The sequence below is a fragment of the Astatotilapia calliptera genome, chromosome 3 (genome assembly GCF_900246225.1).
Source record: "Astatotilapia calliptera chromosome 3, fAstCal1.2, whole genome shotgun sequence".
Lineage (NCBI taxonomy): Eukaryota > Metazoa > Chordata > Actinopteri > Cichliformes > Cichlidae > Astatotilapia > Astatotilapia calliptera.
The window spans coordinates 6,196,400-6,215,790 of record NC_039304.1 but is presented as its reverse complement, the minus strand read 5'-3'; the positions used below and the strand labels follow the sequence as shown (position 1 = coordinate 6,215,790).

The 19,391-nt window shown below is 41.6% G+C and overlaps 1 protein-coding gene across 1 annotated transcript; it reads right to left on the bottom strand.

The window, feature by feature from the left end:
• Positions 1-5,288: 5,288 nt before the first annotated feature.
• znf16l (zinc finger protein 16 like) lies at positions 5,289-19,176 on the bottom strand. Its single transcript, XM_026160908.1, has 3 exons — positions 18,248-19,176; positions 16,775-16,987; positions 5,289-8,291 (listed from the first exon to the last, which is right to left on the bottom strand). The coding sequence occupies exons 1-3, from the start codon at positions 18,993-18,995 to the stop codon at positions 7,585-7,587; spliced, it is 1,668 nt and encodes a 555-aa protein (XP_026016693.1). The 5' UTR covers positions 18,996-19,176; the 3' UTR covers positions 5,289-7,584.
• Positions 19,177-19,391: the final 215 nt, after the last annotated feature.

Genomic DNA, 19,391 nt, shown 5'->3' with positions numbered 1-19,391 from the left:
ACTATATCGATATAAACGATATTGTCACATCTTATATCTCGTATGAAAATATATCGATATTTTTTAAAAACTCGATATAGGAGTCCTCTTCCATGAAGACTTGATGTTATCTGAAGGTCAGTGCACTCTGAACTGGTTACTGTTTGTATAAATCCTACCATTAAGAATGTCTCTTTGCTCTGCAGAAAGCTTTGTTGGCAATGTAGTCAACATTTCAGAAACCAGGAGGTGTCTGAAAAAATGTGACATTGAAATACTTGAGCCAGATGATATAAATGATCACCATCCTCTAATATCTTCAGAAGTTGATTCTGTTCATCTGGACGTTTTCAGTGGGACAAACGTTTCGTCACTCATCCAGGTGACTTCTTCAGTCTCAGCTGACTGCAGGTTTCCCAAAAACCCCAAAACACGCTGCGCCAAAAATGGGTCCGCCCCAAGGATCGGGTCCCCCGACACAACCAGAGTAACATAGTGTAGCTGCTAAGTGCAGGAGGATTGCCAGGATTTATATATCGGGGAAACCAAACAACCTCTGGCTACAACACAGAAGAGCCACCTCGTCAGGCCAGGACTCTACAGGCCAGTGGACACTCTTTCAATGATGAGGATGTAACATCCAGGACAGGGAGGAACGCTGGTTTGAGCGCGGAGTCAAGGAGGCCATTTACGTGAAAAGGGAAAGACCATCTCTGAATCGAGGAGGGGGCCTGAGGGCACATCTTTCACCATCTTACAATTCTGTGATTGCAGCCATTCCCCAACTCTCTGTGAATACTGTTTATAAGATTGAAACCTGCAGTCAGCTGAGACTGAAGAAGTCACCTGAATCAGTGACGAAACTTTTCTCCCACTGAAAACGTCCGGATGACTGAGCATGCATCAAGATATCCTCTAATATCTTCAGGCAAAAACAAACATATCATTGAAGAAGTTGCTTCTTCAAAAGATGGACAGAATACTTTGAGGTTCTTGAAATCTACTGAGAAATGTTAATTGACATATGAGGAAATTAGACTGCGCGACTTTAGTCAATTTGGTCCTCTGTGTTCACTCTGCTTTTACTATCAGCCAAGAATGAACCGAACACAGGCTAACAACCCCCATGAACAAGATGAAGACTAAATATGTTTGATAAAATAACATTAAGAGAACAGAATTTGTAATTAGTTTGGTGGTACTGAGTAGTATTACGTGTTTGCTAACAGGATTGCCCAAGCCTGGTCATCAGGAACAAATTCATTTGATTGATGCGTGCCGATGACAGAGTCTTGTTTAACTTCTTACAATTAAAAAATGCATCTCAAACATCTGTGCTGCTATATCTCTTGGCACAGATTGTGTATGCTGTTAACTTCCAGTAACTATTACAAACCTCTGTGACTCACCATTGCTGTTTCTTGGAGTCAGCGGAGATGATTCACCTCTGACCTACTGACTGGCTAATATGTACTGACCTACACACTGGAACACTTGGAAACAACAAGACAACGTTGATGAACAGATAGCGTATTTATGAGATAAATTTGGTTTAGCTAGGGTCTCAACTTTATTTAATCTAGGAAAGGGGGGTTTAGCTCATTTCTGGGGGTGCTGAAGCCCCCCTAAAAATGAATCAAAGCACCCCCAAAGATTTCTTACTTTTTTTGACAATATTGCTGTTTGTGTGACACACTAGTAAAAATATAAAAACTATACTTGGTACTTGTACTTGGTTCAGTCATAATAATGTGACTAGAATAGTGCATTTTCACAAGTCACTTCAGACCTTTCTGATTTCTCTCATTTTTTTTTTTAACATTTTGAAAAAGTATGTTTACTTTTCAGATGTACAAGCTAAGAGAAGAGAGAAAGAGTTCTTTATGGAGCTGATGAATGCTGAAAATAAGAGATGAGGGATGACAGATGGAGGATAGTAAATGAGAGAGTGGAGTGCATTACTAAAGAAGAAGTGAGAGCAGATATGAAGAGGATGAAGAGGATGAAGAATAGAAAAGACCAGATAACATACCTGTGGACAGACAGTGGACTTTTTGACTGGATTGTTTAACACAGTCTTGGAAAATGGAAGGATGTCTGAGGAATACTGAAGTGTGCTAGTGCCGAGCTATAGTAACTACACAGGCATAAAGCTGATGGACGTAGTTGAAGCGAGGGTGAGAAGAGAGGGAGTGATCAGCAGCAGCTTCATGCTCAGAAGACAAAGATTGCTTTGGACTGTTGATAAATATAGAAAAGGCCAGAAACAGTTCCACTGTGTTGTGTCTTTGTCCTGGTCAGCTTGGATTGTGACAGGGAAACAAACCAAAGATACTTGGATAGTCTCTGCAACTGTTTCAGCTTTGTTTTGGGACTGTACTGCATTAGACTGACATAGCAAAATGCACCAAGCATTGTTTCTGACAGAACAACATGTTTTTGTGACCAAGCTGATAACCAAACATTACAGAGCAGAGATCGACCACTTCCAGCCACTAAGATAGCACAGCGCTGCTGTCACACTGACAGCCACTAATCGAAACAGACTGTGGCGCACCTCCAAACCAGTGTACTTTATGGGAGTTCTACAGGTTGTAAGGTGAGATAATATTTAGCCGAGGGTGGAAGAGACTTGTGGTGGGAGTTCTGGAGGTGCATCAGCCCAACTGTGGGAGAAATCCAGATGTTTGCCATGCAAAAACTCAGGCAGTCATTAATAACAAGTTTAAATTGGTCAGTCTAGGGCCTCCTTTGGAACCCCACCTCCTGTTCCCATAACTTCCTTTCACATTTTCTTTCTGGGAGGCAATGTTTAACCAAGCCATTCCCTAAGTCAAGAGTGCTACAACCCACTTAAAAACCACAGGCTCTCATGGGACTCACCCAAACTTAACTCTTCGCTCTAATCGTGATAAAAAGAAAGCATCCTAATACATACCAGCCCTCATGGCCTCACAAAAGGGCGAGGTTTGCCATCAGATCTTTTTTAAACTATGTGTTTGTTTGTTTTTAAATATTATTTTTATACCACTAGGTCAAGACAGCCATACCCCAAGGCATTCTCACGCTCCAACTCAACCTTCCAAAAATATAACAGGAAGTAGTGCGTTAGTCATGAAGACAGGGGTTAGTGAAAGGCAAGTAGAAGGTTGGTGAAACAGTGGGTCTAAAGGATTTTATTGCCATATTTGTCAGCATGTGTATCCCTCCATGCAGCATGCAGCAGTGCTTTCTCACCACTGCTGTACTTTTAGCAGTCTTCCAGATCCAGTTCCAGTTGTATAAATAACAGCAAAAGTAACTAGAAACCAGAATTGCACTGATGAATACCTGGTAGGCAAAACCTCCTTCTTGACCAATTGTTGCTTTGTATATTTCATGACCATGCACACCTCTGTACAAGGAGAATAAAAGTGTCTAAAGTTTTGTAGTAGTGTCTTAGGCCTTTTCCAGACCGCACAGCGATGTATGCTGACCTATATTCACTGTGTGTGTAGTGGTAATTCAATTCAATTCAAGTTTATTTATATAGCACCAAATCACAACAACAGTCGCCTCAAGGTGCTTTATATTGTACAGTAGATCGTACAATAATGGGGATAGGGTAGGTAGTAGTTTCTGTTACCTAGGTAGTCCCTATGTTGCAGAAACATGTGTTTATTTATTGGAAAGAGGTCGTTTCTACATTGCTTAGCACTGTGTTTTACCTGTCTTTTAGCACTTACAGACAGGGGTTGTGTTGTGCTGATGGGCCAACATTACACCAAGAAAAAGGGTGAAATGTTTTTACACTGAAATGATGTAGCACCTCTGTTAAACCGTCATCTAACGTTGCTTTAAAAAGAAAACATTCCTACATTATCCTATAATAGATAATAGTGAAGAAAACAAATTAAGAAAAACATGGAAACACCGCTAAAATTCAATGTGTGGGCTAAAAATAATCCAGACAAATCTATAACCTATTTTAAAACCTTAAAACACTGAAGATGGTAGAACACCATAGACTTAATCAATGACAAGAATACTTTTGTATCTTGATATATTTTAAAACACATTCAATCACACATTCATGTTTCACAGCAGCTGTAGCTGAAGAAGACGCCCGTGCAGAATAATAAAAAGGAACGGGGCCAGCTGGACTGCAGAGGCTATTAATGTTTGCAGACAAGAGCAAAAGTGTGCCAAACTTTGAAATGTTAAATACAATAAATGTCTTGGCACAGTGGATGTGTTCTCTCGTCAGCGACGCTGGTCCACTATCTGACCGAGGTCTGAACATCTGTGCACATCTGTCTGTGGATGGAAGTCAGGGAAAAGAAGCTACTACATGAAATTATGATTTCAGTTGGGCTGACACAGAGCACAGCTAACTGCATGGATATCTTTCAGGCAGTTTTAATGGTGTATAAAATACTCTGTCTTAAAACACAAAATGCAGGAATAGAATCTGACATTGAGATCGTGAGGTGACTGGCACTGATGCCCTACAGCAAGAGGGCTTTGTGTTTAAACTAACTGGTTAGCTAGAGCATATTTGTGGAGTTTATAGGCTCTTCCACAGTCCAATGAGACACATGTTAAGTTGGAGCAGCTGTACCTCAGAAGGTAGAGCAGGTCTTTCTCTAATCAGACGGTTGGTGGTTTGATCCCTGCTGCTCCCAGTCAGAATGCCAAATATCCTAACTACTACTAACCCCAAGTTCCTTCCTGATATGTCCCATGCTCTGGGGGGCGGGGCTATGGCTTCCCACACCCTCTAGCACATAAGTGTCAAACTCATGTTTGACACTTATGTGCTTTTTTTCTTTCTTTCAGTGGCTAATGACTTTTCTGCAATTCACAATTTTGTATCATCAAACACACAAACTGTAGAATTAGGTTTTAAATATAAACACAAAGTAGCATCAGGACAGCAAACATATCACAAAAGCCAAGTTTTGTTGGTGTTACACAAACAGTCTACATGTGGGTGGTGCTGTCCAAAAGCTTCGTCAGGTCCGTCCATTTAGTTACACGTGTAAGAGGGATCCTGGAGATTCAGCGGGTTTGAGAACAAATCAGTTAATATGAACCTACGAGAGTCAAACTGTTACATTTTAGTTATCAAAGATTCATGATTTAAACATACTTCAACCATGTTGGTCAAATAAGAAATGCTTTGCCTTTCTGATTGAAATATCCCAGCATGTCATCAAGTTTCTGAATGCATAAAAAAAGACCAGTGTTTTACTGGCCTGGTAACAAAGATCATTTTATTACTTAAATAATATGAGGAGTAACATAGTGTATAATAGAGGAGCCAATACTTGTAGTTAGATTTATTTTTATTCATATTTTCAGGAGATAAAAAGTCTACACAATGCTGAGGAGGAAAGCCATTAACTCAGGGAAGCTGACCATTAATCTGGGAAGGGTTAAAGGCCATTTCCAACAATTGCATCTCATTCTGCAGTGAGAACAATTATTCACAAGTGGATAATATTCAAAATCACTGACCCAGGGTTTGATGTCACAGCAAATTCACATGAAGGAACTGTAAACAAACACAAAAAAACAAAACAAAAAATTATTTGGTCTGCTTGTTCTGTTTTGCAGCCACATGATCTCGTAGTCATTGAAGCAGTCATGAGCTTTTCTAATACTGCAGCAGGACAATGACCACAAAACAGAAAATATCAAACAGAATGGTTAAAAAAACAGAAAAGAAAGTGTTGCAATGGCCCAGTCGAAGTCCAGACCATGTCGTGAAAGCTGTGGTGGGCCTTAGCAGACCTGTACATAAACACTGAACTGAACCAACGCTGTAAACAAGAGTAGGCCAAAGTCCCTCCACAACAATGTGATGAGGAGACTGATAAAGTCACACAGAAAACATCTTCTTCAAGTGGTTCTCCAAGTTACTGAGTTCATGGAGTGTACTTAGCTTTTCATACGCCATTACTCCAGTTTGGCATCGTTTTTGGTAAATTATTAAAATGCGTTGATGTTTCAGGATCTTTTGAAATAAGTGCAGAAAGTTCAGTGTTCCAGAAACAAACACACACAGGCTTTTCTTTTTTTTTTGCCTTTGCTTGTTCAACAAACCTAAAACCCAAGTTGGGAATAACAGGTATCACAATAGTGATTAACAGCTGTCTCTGTTAAGCCGAGCTCTGTGTGCGCTCATATAAACATGGGACTTTTGCACGTCATATGACTCTTCCGCATAAAGTGATCTCTTGGGTTTTTCCCCAATCGAATCACAAATGTTACCAGATGATGATGATAAATATAAAGAATATACAAAATGTAAGTTAAATGCAACATTTTTATTGACATGATGAGAGAATAATGCTGCAGAAAGTTATTAATGTGGTGTTTTATTGCACAGAGTGCTTCAATTAATATTAATTCGAGTTAGTAACTTTAGCTCTAACTGCGCCCTTAGTGCTGCTTTTTATATTGACATTGACAGCTGCACATCGGAGCTCTGAAGATTTCATTTGGACATATTTAAATACTAACTATATTAACTATACGCTAATAAAAGAGATGTGTAAATCGCCTTAATTTGTCAGCAGATCAAAATGAAATTATTTTAATGACTGAAGAGGTATTCTTGATGTGTGTACAATGTTCAATGAGCTGCAACTCCGGTAGAGTAGAATCACTTCTCAAATCTAAAATCAAACCCTCTGCAAAGGACCAGATGATTTCTTATGTCCTGATAAGCAAAACCTGTGAACCAGCAGCTACTCCAGAAAGAAATTATACTCTAGCTTTAATTCTCAATGTCAGGTGAACTTGTCATTATGGCAAAAAATAAATAAATAAAAGAATTAGCCAAAGGCTTGCCTGATATGTGACCTTGTGGATGCAATACTAACAACAGACAAAATGAAACCCGGTTTAAAAATATAATATTTTGCCATAATTTAGAAATGTGGCTGTGAATATGATATTCTTATCATTAGAAAGGAAGAAATCTAGGACCTTACCTGTTACACATAGAAGCTGACAAGTTTCTGTGTCTGTTCAAGCAGTTTTAAATTTAAAAAATATGTTGTGCTTTACTTCAGGAAGTAGTTAAGTGACTTTAGAGACAGCAGGTTCTTGAGAATTTAGCTATGACACACCTGCCGTCATGTTTATAAGCACCATACTATACACTATACACCATAGGACTTCCAAGCTCAATGTATACACATTGAAAAAAACTTTACCAATCTCACTGCAGGACAGGTAACTTGTACCAGTGGTTTGCTTAATAATCATTTTGCCGGTGGTTTCCGATTATTCTCAGAGAATTTCAGACTTCATCTGGTGATGAAGGCGTTGCAATACTGTTGAAAGCTAAAGAACAATTCAATGTATTTGCCTTGAGGTCAGTTTATTCAAGACACTGAGGCTCATTAAGCACATCTCCATCATGAATATAACAGAACATGAACATTGGGGCATCATCTCATAAAACCGAGTCTTCACATGTCCAGCGTCCTCACGGTGTCATCAGAGAGCACTGAAATTACGACTTATGAGTCAAACTCTGGATCACAATCTATCTTTGATCTACATTTTAGATTTCATAGTATTAGGAGTGTGGAGAGCAGAAGCAGAGGCCGATTACTGTCCCGGGGTGCAGCGGTGACTCTTGTAGGTGCCCAGATGTCGGAAGCTGCGCCCACACTGCTGACAGCGGTAGGGTGTGGCCCCGCTGTGAATCCTCTGGTGGGTGTACAAGTTTCCCAGTTCTTTAAAGCGCCGTCCGCACTGAGGACATGCGTATGGACTCTCACCAGTGTGCACCCGTTGGTGTCTCTTGAGTCCTGACAGCACAGAGAAACCTTTCCCACACTGAGGGCAAGGAAACGGGCTCTGGGCACCGCTGTGAATTAGCCTGTGGCTTTTTAAGCGGGCTGCATGGCGAAATCTCTCCCCGCACTCTGGACACACAAAGGGTTTTTCTCCAGTATGGATGCGCTGGTGCTGCCGCAGGTTGCCGAGGTAGTTGAAGCGGCGGCCACAGTCCCCACATTCATACCCCCCCTCAATTTTTATCTCCTTTTTTATAGGACCCCCTCCTTGACTGATGCTTGCAACAGACCCAAATTGTGTGCTTCCCTCATTTTGGCTCCCACCAGCCCTCCTGGAATCACCACTGCTATCTCCCATGGAGGGTGTAGTGGAGGACGTGGACTGGAGTGCCTGGAGAGCCAGGGCTCCAGCAGAGTCTGAGTGTATTAGTTTTATGTGCTCCTCCAGAAAGAAAGAGTCAGGGCAGAAGGTTCCACACATTGAGCAGATGTAGGTGTGACTGGATAACTGCTGGTCTGAAACAAAGACAGTTAAATTTACAATGATGAATAACACAGCAGTAGGGAATAAATTGCATTACAGTCTGAAAGTGCTGTAACTAAGTTTACGGATATAATTCCTCCACTGTTATCGTCTTCGATGACATGTTCCAACATAGAGGAGAGCAGCTACCTGAGCTCCCCCAGATCTAGTTGTTAATAGTGTTGCATCCTCACTGGATATGACTTTGGATACCGTAACTACTCTAAGAAGAAAGTCTCAAATCAGAAGTGCTCTAATGGGGTGATATGGTCCTATAAGGTGGGTGGCTGCAGCTCAGGTGGTAGAGCGGGTCACCTACAAACCAGAAGGTTGTTGGTTCAATCCAGTCTGCATGCCAAATATCCTTGTGCAAGATACTAAGTAAGGGTGAACGTTAGACACAAACTATGCTGTTAAAAACAATATAGAAAAAGTGCTTGTGTGAATGAACCAGTCCACTGACTGATGAGATGTATGTGAGGAGCAGGGTTCTGGATTTAACAGGGAGCCAATGAAGGGAAGCCAATAAAGGAGAAATCTGCTCTCTTTCTAGTCCCTGTCAGTACTCTTGCTGCAGCATTTTGGATTAACTGAAGGCTTTTCAGGGAGTTTTAGGACATCCTGATAATAACGAATTACAGTCGTCCAGCCTAATAAATGCATGTCACTCTGAGACAGAATATTTCTAATTTTAGAGATTTTGCACAAATGGATGAAAGCAGTCCTACATATATGCACTGAAGGACATATCATAGTCAAAAATGACTCCAAGATTTCTAATGCCATGTGATGATCCTGAGCTCTGTCTATCCATGGAGCCAGATAACACACACCAGTTACTTAAACTGCAGGAAAGTCTTAAAAACAAAGACCTAGATGTCCTCTAACTTCCTGCTCCTAAATTCAGATAAACTGAGGTCATTGCACTAAAAATGTTAGAGATATGATATCTAACCAGATCTTTAACCTGGGTGCCATTGCTTTGGCCTGCATTAATAGTGTGAGGAATTTAGGAGTCATTTTTTTAACAGGATATTCTCAATGCACTACTGTAATGAATTATTATCACGTTCCCCCAAAAACTCCCTAAAAAGCCTTCAGTTGATCTAAAATACTGCAGTGACAGCACTGACAGGGACTAGAAAGAGAGAGCAGCTTTCTGCTATATTGGCTTCCCTTCATTGGCTCCCTGTTAAATCTAGAATTACATTGAAAATCCTGCTCCTTACAAACAAGGTTTATAATAATTTGCCCTATTCTATATTCTTCTTCTTCTCTTGGCTCTTGATGGAGGCGGTCACACTTTCTCCTTCTCCCTCTCCCTTGTCTTTCCTGCTTGGCTTCTCATGTCTATTGTATAGTCTCGCTTATTCTCTAACCCTAAGAGAGTCTCCCAGACTGGTTCTCTAAAAACCTAAAGAAGAATTATGGATTTGATCAACTGGTCCCTTAATGAAACTGACACCTTCCTGGGCTTGGGAGAGCCTGATTGTCCTGCGGCGACGTTTGCTGACGGCTACTCGATGGTAAGTTGCGTCGTGTGTCTGGCGACACTCTCGATGGAGGACAGTGAACGACATCTACCAATTCGGAACCACGATAACAGAGTTCTGGCTGATTGGACCTGGCTTACTGAAGAACAAGAAGCGGCTACAGCTGTTCAAAATCCCACAAGGCTGGCCGACATGATAGACGATGGACAGGGCTGTGAGTACTCAGACTGTGTTTTTGAATGCTATATGGATAAGATCTTGGAGAAGCTCATGGCTCTGCTATATGGATAACATCTTGAAGAAGAACAACACGAATTGAGAGACCTGGTGACCAGTGACAGACATTAGACCAACTGTAAAATTGGAAGCAGTTTGTTCGCACTAACCAAAACAACTACCATCTTCATCTCATGGCGCCAGCTGGATGCTCAAGGCAAAAGCTGACGGGAATAACAATCCTCCTTTGGATAACAAGACTGTGTTGTGACTTTCTCCCTCCTCATTCAAGGCCACCCGCGTCGACCGAAGATTGTTGACTTTTGTCTAACTGGGTGAAGGGACACTTTCTCTCGGCTGAACACGGAACACACACACACACTCATACGCACACATATGCATGTACACTGACACAGACCTACAATCACCCCCCTCCTCCAAATGCCTTCGAAGCTTATGTCTTCTATGTAGTGAGATGTGCTGATTCATGTGCTGAGGTGTTTTTTTCTGTTCTCAAACTGATCTCCCTGTTTGAGTTATTTTTTCTCCTCGTCTTTCCTCATGTTATGCATTTTCCATTGTTCTCCAAAAGTTGATTCTGTTCATCTGGACGTAGCATTTTCAGTCTCAGCTGACTGCAGCTTTCAGTCTTATAAACAGTACATTTGCATGATGACTGAAACCAGCCCACTGAAGGAACAATGAGCTGGGAGGTCAGTTCCTTAATCTTAATTATGCAAATTTTCATGACCATTGATCAATGAACTGAACTTCAGGTAAGAAGTTATGACCTGCAGTCTATCTGGGTCAGATATAAACCAAGTTTAGGTGGAGTTTATTTTCCTTGTGCTGACTTTTTACTGTCAGTTACAATAACTCGTACTGCATACTACCTAGCATGACGGAGTTTCTATACAGCTGGGTGGTGCTATGATGTTACTAATAGTGAACTTTATTTTATTCATAAGGTTAGTTAGTAGGGTTGCCAACCATGCCGTATAAAACGGAATCGTCACGTATTCAGAGAAAATATCAAGCGTTTCGTATTGAGCTGAAAAGGAACACAGTTTGTCCTGTACTTTAGCTAGAATGAAAAAAAGACACAAAGCTGGAGTCATTCTGAATCTTTACGCTGTCAGCTGCCTTTTCTTCTCTCATTCAATCATGAAACTGATCAATGATCAGCTGATCGGTATTTCTGATGCAAGTCCCGTCTCTCCTTTGTTTATCTCTGACTTTGCGCCAGAAAGAGGAAACCAGCGGATGTCGCGCTAAACAACAGCAGCACGTTTAAGCTTGATCAGCTGTTGTTAGAATTTATTTAATATTAATTTCTAGTATCAGCTGATGTTTGCTGGAGCCACAGCTGTAAAGCTGCTGGTCATGATGTCGGTTTGTATATGTGGTGAGAGGGAAACATGAAGATGAAACCAGGAGATGTCCTTACTGAATCATCAGAGCTGAGCAGGTGATGGAGAAACAGGTTTACCTTTTAGGTGACATGAATGAGTTGAAGTTATCAACTGTTTCTGAGAGACAAATAACACCACGATCCTTTTCTAAGTAGCTGACAGCTGGTAACTGTGCAGGGGCGGGTCTAGGAAAGTTTTGCCAGGGGGCCAGGTAGGGCATTAACAGGGAGAGGGGGGCACAAAGACATACTTTCTTATTTTCATTTAAAATATCTAGCTTTTATTAAATAATTATCTGAAGCTTAAACCAAAGTTTTTATCTGATGTAAAATGTATAGAAATCATACATATACCAACAAGACTGTACATCACTGTCACCACAGCGTTTGTTTTCATGCAGTGAATTAAAAAATAAATGGCCGGGCCAGCGGTGCACATTGCAAATTAGCTCGCATAGACACATTAGTTGTACCGCTTCTTAATGACGGTATCTTAGCTAACAACCCCAACTACCAGATTCAACTTGTAATTGGCTAAAAATCACTTAGCCTACTGGTGAGAGGGACGTTGCTAGCTGTCAGTTTTTTCAAGCAATGTTGAAATTTCCACATTCTGACACTTCAAATGTTTCAGGAGCTGTCCGCTCAGCGCAGCAACTGTTAATATAGAGTGTTATTAAATTTATTGCTAATGCAATTATATGGCACATTGACTTCTGAGGAAATTTTAGATGGCACTCGTCATCAAAAAGGTTGCCTACCCCTGCTCTAGGACAACAGGACACACATGCTGTTTGGTTTCTGTGGCTTGATGGACCTCCAACCAAAGGCTGCAAAACTGAGTTGTGCATTATGTGAATGAGTGTTCAAAGGAGCTTACAAAGAAAAGCGGCTGGACTTCTTTAAGTTGCTTGAAGACGTTTCACCTCTCACCCGTCTTCAAGCAACTTAAAGAAGTCCAGACGCTTTTCTTTGCAAGCTCCTTTGACTACAGTGACCTGGATGACTGAGAACCTTCACAGACATGTGAATGAGTGGTATTTGGTGTGTTAGCCGGCCTATTCCTGTTAGCTGCAACCATAAGAAAACATCTCAGGCAGTATGAAGCGTTTCCGTTGCAGTTCATGTAATGTGGTGGCTGTAGCTCTTGAGGTAGAGCAGGTCACCTACTGATTGGAAGGTTGGTGGTTAGATCCCTGGCTCCTCCAGTCTGCATGCCAAGTATCCTTGGGTAAGATACTCACCCCAAGTTGCTCTCCGATGCATCCATCGGAGTGTGAATGTAGTTAGAAAAGCACTCAGTTTAGAGTCAGTGCTTGTGAGAATGGGTGTGAGTGGGTGAATGTGACATGTTGTATAGAGTGCTTTGAGTACTCCGGGAGAGTAGAAAAGCGCTATATAAGAATCAGTCCATTTACCATTTGTGGAGAAGGCCTTTTTGGTTACCACAACAGCAAAGGAGATTCTGTCAAACGCAGCCATGAATCTGTGCAAATGGGACAAAATCACCAGATCTGAGAGTTATGTGGACAGACAGTGCACACAAATGAGGTGGTCGTGGAAATGTCAGAATCAGAATCAGTTTTATTGACCACGTATGTGCGCGCGTATACAAAGACAACAACAACACGTATGGTGCAGAGAGCAAAAATGTTGGAATGAAATTATGGGATAAATAAGGGATGGATAAGTAATTACATACAAAAGAACAAAACAGTGTATGCAGTACGCTTTGATTTCAGCAGGTATGGTCCTGTACTATGACTGGTACAGGACTATGTGAATGTAGTAAGTATTCATCAAAGTGATGGCCTATAGAAAGACGCTGTCTTCTTGTTTTGGCATACAGTGCTCTGTAGCGCCTACCAGCACCAATGACTTTTTCTGCAGACCTCATTGTCCGTTGTAGTCTGGTCTTGGCCTGTTTGGTGGCTGATCCAAGCCCTACAATAATGGATGAGCAGAGAACAGACTGGATTATAGACTGGATCAACAGTTCCTGAGGCGAGACTGTGGATCCCAGACATCTGAAGGTTTCCACAGCAGACACAGTGCTTTTGAGTAAGGTGAGGGGGGATAATGGAGAGTCCACAACTAGGGCTGGGCCATATCATACCGTTCACGGTAATACCGGTATAATGTTGGGCAAAAATAAGAAAATGACGCATGTGCAGTGCCTTTGTTTTCATACGCACATGGCGGAAAAAGCATGGCGGCGACGGAAAATGAGAAGGGCGAAAGCGGATCGTTGAATGAAACGGATGAACCAGAATTGGTTTGTAAAAATGCTGCAACTTCAGTGGTGTGGAACTGGTTAAGCTTTCATCCGTCAGATACACAACAAAGCACTATTTTGTCAAATGTTTTAGTACGACTTTGCTAAGCTACGAAGCCGCACTGCTTGATGGACTGTCGGAGCATTACGGCTATCGTAGGCGGAGCCTTGCGGAGTGATACGTACTGTGCTTCAACATAATGTTACCGTATTGTGTGTGCATAACCTCTTTTTAACTTTAGTGGATATTATACATGGTTACGCTGAGGATAAGTCGGCCAATTTCCACTGGAAATGCCTTTTGGTTAAACTGTCAAGAAGGAATTTGCATTTGCAATGTTAAATGTTTATATAACTTTAATGCACATAAAAAACAGCTGCTTGTTTAAGTGAAAATACACTGATGGTTTTTTTTTTGCACTAATAAAGTTATGGAGTTGTAAAGTATTTTGTTTAGTGTCAATCATATCGTCAGTTATATCGTTATCGCAAATTTTCAAATGTATATGGTGATAAATATTTTTGGTCATAGTGCCCTGCTCTAGAACTGGGCGATATGACCCAAAATTCATATCTCGATATTTTAGTTTTAAAGCCATAAGGTAAGAACAAAAACAGAGTTCTTTTTGCTGTGTCCCAGATGTCACACAGGCACTTTTATTAACATAGAGCGTAGATGTACATGAAGAAATTACTCAAAAATAAATTATGAGCATTTATTAAATAATAATGTTCCATAAATAAAAGAAAAATGTTTTTGTGCATAACAAAAAGCTCACAATTGTGCAGTCAAAATGTAAACTGACAGACGCTGAGCATAATAACAGACAGATTTCACAGCTGCTCTGTTCCCAAGTTCTACTGCGTGACTGACAGCCTTGAGTTTGAAATCCGCTTCATAACCACGTCTCTGAACAGGTGCCATTTATGGTCCTTATACACAGTACGGTAATATCACGTTGAAGCACAGTACGTAACACTCCGCGAGGCTCCTCGGTAGCCGTAATGCTCCAACAATTCATCAAGCGGTGCAGCTCCGTAGCTTAGCAAAGTCGTACTGAAACATTTGACAGATTGCTGAGCGCTGTGTACCACATAAAATCGGTTTGCGGTCATCAAGCACTACCAGAATTCATACATAAGGCGCGCTGTCAATTTATGAGAAAATGAAAGGATTTTAGGCCATGCTAGGCCATGGTGTTAGGCGGTTAGCTCGCTAACATGTTGACGCTGTCCACCCCCACGCACGGGGCGATCCGCGGTAACTCGTTAACGGAGATTTGCCGTGTCCATCTTGTCATTGCCTGCAGGCGAAGCTATGGGGGAGGAGGGGGAGTGGTGTTCAGTGAAGGAGAGGCGAGGCCGAGTAACGTTGCGTAGAGACAAAAGTGGATGAAAGAGAGGCAAACTTGCGGCTCCACAAGAATAGTTATAACGTAACATACACTATATCCATATAAACGATATTGTCACATCTTATATGTCGTATGAAAATATATCAATATTTTAAAAAAAAAAAAACTCGATATATCGCCCAGTCCTACCCTGCTCTATCCACAGCCGTCTCTAGTTTTGAGCGTATTCAGTTCTGTTACTCTGACTGCACCACAGGGCCAGGTGTTGAACCCCACATCTGGTAAATGGAGTGGTTATTATACAGTGCTTTTCTACTCTGAGTGCTCAGATAGAGTAGAAAAGCACTCAAAGCTCAAAGCGCTTTATACAACTAATTCTTTCACCCAATCAAACCCACATCCACACCACACAAGCACGTTTTCTAAGTCGTTAAGTGCTTACTATCTAACATTCATACACATTCATACTGTGATGAATGCATCGGAGAGCGTCCATTCTTGATGAGTCCTGAACTTTGAGGTGTTAACTACTTTACTTGAGGTAGAGGCCATGTTGAATTCCCGACCTCTTTCTTATATATACAGTGATGCATCAGAGGTCCGTTTGGGGGAGACTCACTTCTATTCTGCCAAAGACTACACTTTCCCTATCTCAGACGATCAACGTAAGCTGGGGGGGTCATTGGTCGAGGACGAAGTATGGGTAGAGATTCTTAACCAGCTTATGGAGCCACTGGCAGTGACAACTTGACAGACGGCTCTGAAGTGAACTGCTCTGGATTTGCTCTGAAGTGTTGAAAGTGGGAGATGTTGTCTTGACTGGAGACAATAACTGACCCTCCCAAACCTGGAGGATCGGGAGAATAGCATTTATTCCCAGGGAGCGATAAACGCATTTGTTCATGTAATGTTCGCACTTGTGAGGAAGTTTGCTGAAGAGACCTGTTCGGCTATCACATCCATTAGAGATGTAAGGTAGCTGGATACTGATGAACAACTGCTGATGGGGGGGTGAGGAGGGGGGGGGGGGATGTTGTGAATTGAAATTAAATGACACTTTATGATATTGGGTTCAGCTGATTCAGCTTATTCTTCCTTGTCATTTATTACAGTGAATATATAAACTGCAGCTATGTTTAAACTGCTAGTGACAATCATTTTTGCTTTATTGTGAAAGGTATAGACAGGAAGTGTTTTTATTTTGAAATGCAGGGAATTATCCTAGTGCTGCTGCTAGCCTCTTGCTGATGTTATGAAGGTTATGTGCAGAATATGAAAGTTATGTATCCCTTGCTATTCGTCAACATCAGCATTTTCACCAAGTAAATATTTAGTTTGAAATTGTCGGTTTCAGTCGTTATTTGAAACGTCCACCACACAACATGCCTTGAGTTGATTATTGTTGTGAACCACCACTTAAAGGTGGGTGATTTAGCCTTGAAATTAAATCACAGTGTTTCAAATAAATTCACGATAACATTTATGACATAAACACTAAACAAAATTTCATCGCCGAGCGCAGCAACCAGGCAGCTGCATTTATTAGTGTGCACAAAATGAAAGTTATTTTCTTATCAAAGTTTCTGTCACTGATGACAGACAACCTATCTATGTGTCACCACCAGTATTAAAGTTCAGCTGTATACACTGACCTGGTATTGCAATATGCCACTTGTAATTGTATGCAATAAGTACGGGGTTTTAAAATAATTCGCTACATTCGCACCTGCCTCAGGCCTGTCTGTGCAGTCCTCCAAAGGATTCCCTTCCTCCCCTGGAGAGCTCTGAGGCTCCATAGAGAAGTCGCAAGGCTGGGCACGTGACAGCGGAGTCTGTGCTTGCTCAGGTATCGACCCCTCCCTCGTGGTCGAGTCATCTTCATTCCCATCATTCTCTGTCTCAGTGGTGCAGGCGTTCTCATGATCAGGCTCCTTTATAACTGTGGCACAATAGCAGAAAAATCAGGGTTAATATTAATGTTCTACAAGCCAGTGGTTACCATATAAATAGACTGATACAACAGATCAAATCAATATAAAGACTTATTACTTGCAAAACTGTCCAGATCTAAAATGTTGATATATTATTGGATATTTTTGAACAATTAAGTTCAAAATACAAAACATGAATTTGCAGAAAAGTAAAAGTCAACAATGGAAATCAAATTTATCATGAAGTGTATGAATATATTATTGTATTACATTTTTATGCTGTTCATAAAAAGGTAATGATTGTGCTTGATGGTGATGTCCTGGAGTCAGGTGGTCTGCCAGCACCACTTACCTAACCCCATAGAGGCCTGTATAGGGTTAGGGTAAGTAAGTGGCCCCCAAATCACATGACTGATTTAAAATGACACAACCTCGCAGTGTCTCATTTCAACTTTTGTCCAAAGTGTGAACCAATATGTACCAGTTTTTTTATTTTGCTGATAGGCAAAGCACAATAAGACTTATGATAAATGATTTACACGATGCTTTCCATGAATGCATCGTCACATTTAGTGCAATAAGAAAAGGTAAAAATGGGATTTTCTAAAGAACGCCGCCACAAGCAGAAAGTGCTTGTGAGAAAAACAAAGGAAAAACAAACATGTCACTCCCCATTTCTGTAGGAAAATGCACCACACCAACCAGGGGAAGAGTGAGAGTGATGGTAAAAGATTTGTGACACTCGGCTTATTTGGAGTGTGTAGTTAGTGTGTAGTTAGTGTGTAGTGTAGTCATTATTTTCTTTTGTGCATCCAAACAGTGAGCCAACTGTTGAATGTCACAGACGCTGGTAAAAAAATCTACCAAAGACAGTTTGCAATATAAACACTGTCCCCACGTGGACAACAGGAGGATGCACCCTGAACGTGCTGGGCTTGTGATGTCATTAGTTATTTTGTTTTAGCAGCAAACTGCAAAAACACATAATTTGTTCCCATTTTAACACTACAAAAAAAAGTGCCAAAAATGGTCACTATGTGCACAGAAGAGTTCATGAGAGGTTCGCGTGTGAAACGCATGCTCAGTCATGCTTTAGGACGCATTTGGAGTTGGAGAGCCTTGGATGCCCTTCAACAAGCCTGGAGAACTACTTCAAGCACTTATACGTTTCTATATTGTGGTAAACACGTACTTGGCTCTGTAGTCATATTAGTCATCAAGTTATAAGTAAATAAGCATTATTTATGACTACGTCTATGTGTGTTTACCTTTCAGGTCTGAAGTGTATTCCATTGGTGCCATCCATTCATATTCATACATTCGCTTGCTACCGGAAGGGAGCATGCTGAAGATGTCATCTGTGGTGGACTCGGAATCTACGTGCATAGACACGGTCCCGGCCATCCCGCTGTCCGACCACAAGTTGAGGGAATGCGGGTCTGGCCCTTGGCGCACCTCCCTGTCACCGGCCTGGTCGCTCTGGTCTCCGTCCATTTCAGCACATCCTCTCGAGTTCTTGTCTTTCATCAGATAGTGACAAATGGCGTCTATATTTTCCTTCTTCACACCAGACATGAGCGCTTTGGCTCTCCGTGGGTCGATATTGTTGTGCTTGGCTCCAGAGCTGAAGTCATGTTTCTTGAAGCCAGCCTCTGCAGGCGGCTCTACGCTCGCCACGCCAGGAAATGCGTCCCTACCATCCCGCTGAACTGTATCCAGTTGTGCTTTTAACATTTCGATTTCTTCGCTTTTCTCGCGAAGTTCCATTTTCAATACTCTTATCCGGATGCTGACCATTTTACGGATCTCGGACAACGCAGTCTCCAGCACTACGGTGATGTTTCTCCCGAGGTGCTCAGTGATGTCGCTAACCGAGCAGAGAAGCTCTTCGTCGGGTTCCAGCTCCACGAAATCACCGTCAGCTGCACTTACTGACCCGGGAGGCTCCATGAAGACGCCGTGGGCTTCAGGAGACAGGCTCGCTTCAGTGAAACTGTGGTTTCGTTTGCGACTCATAGATTATTTGGATGGAGCGCTCGGTTTTCTTCAGTTTGGGTAGCTGGAAGCTATTTAGCAAGCTAATGTTTGGATGGTGCTGAGAGACGGTCGGATTGTTAGGTTTGCCTCACTTAACGTGACTGTTACCGGAAATGTATTTTCAAAATAAAAGCATTTCGTGCCGAATAGCTGTCTGGATGTAGGCTCATTACCCATTTTGTTTCGAAATGAGTGAATGGAAGTATTGTTTTCGACACGTGGTACTTGACAGACACAGAACAGAGCTGCAGCAATATCAGAGTTTACATGAATTACTATAAGCCAAAAGCATGCACCAGGAAACGAATGCACTGCACTCAGTGAAAATAGGAATGGAACTGATCTTATATTTATTTCACACATAACTATACCATA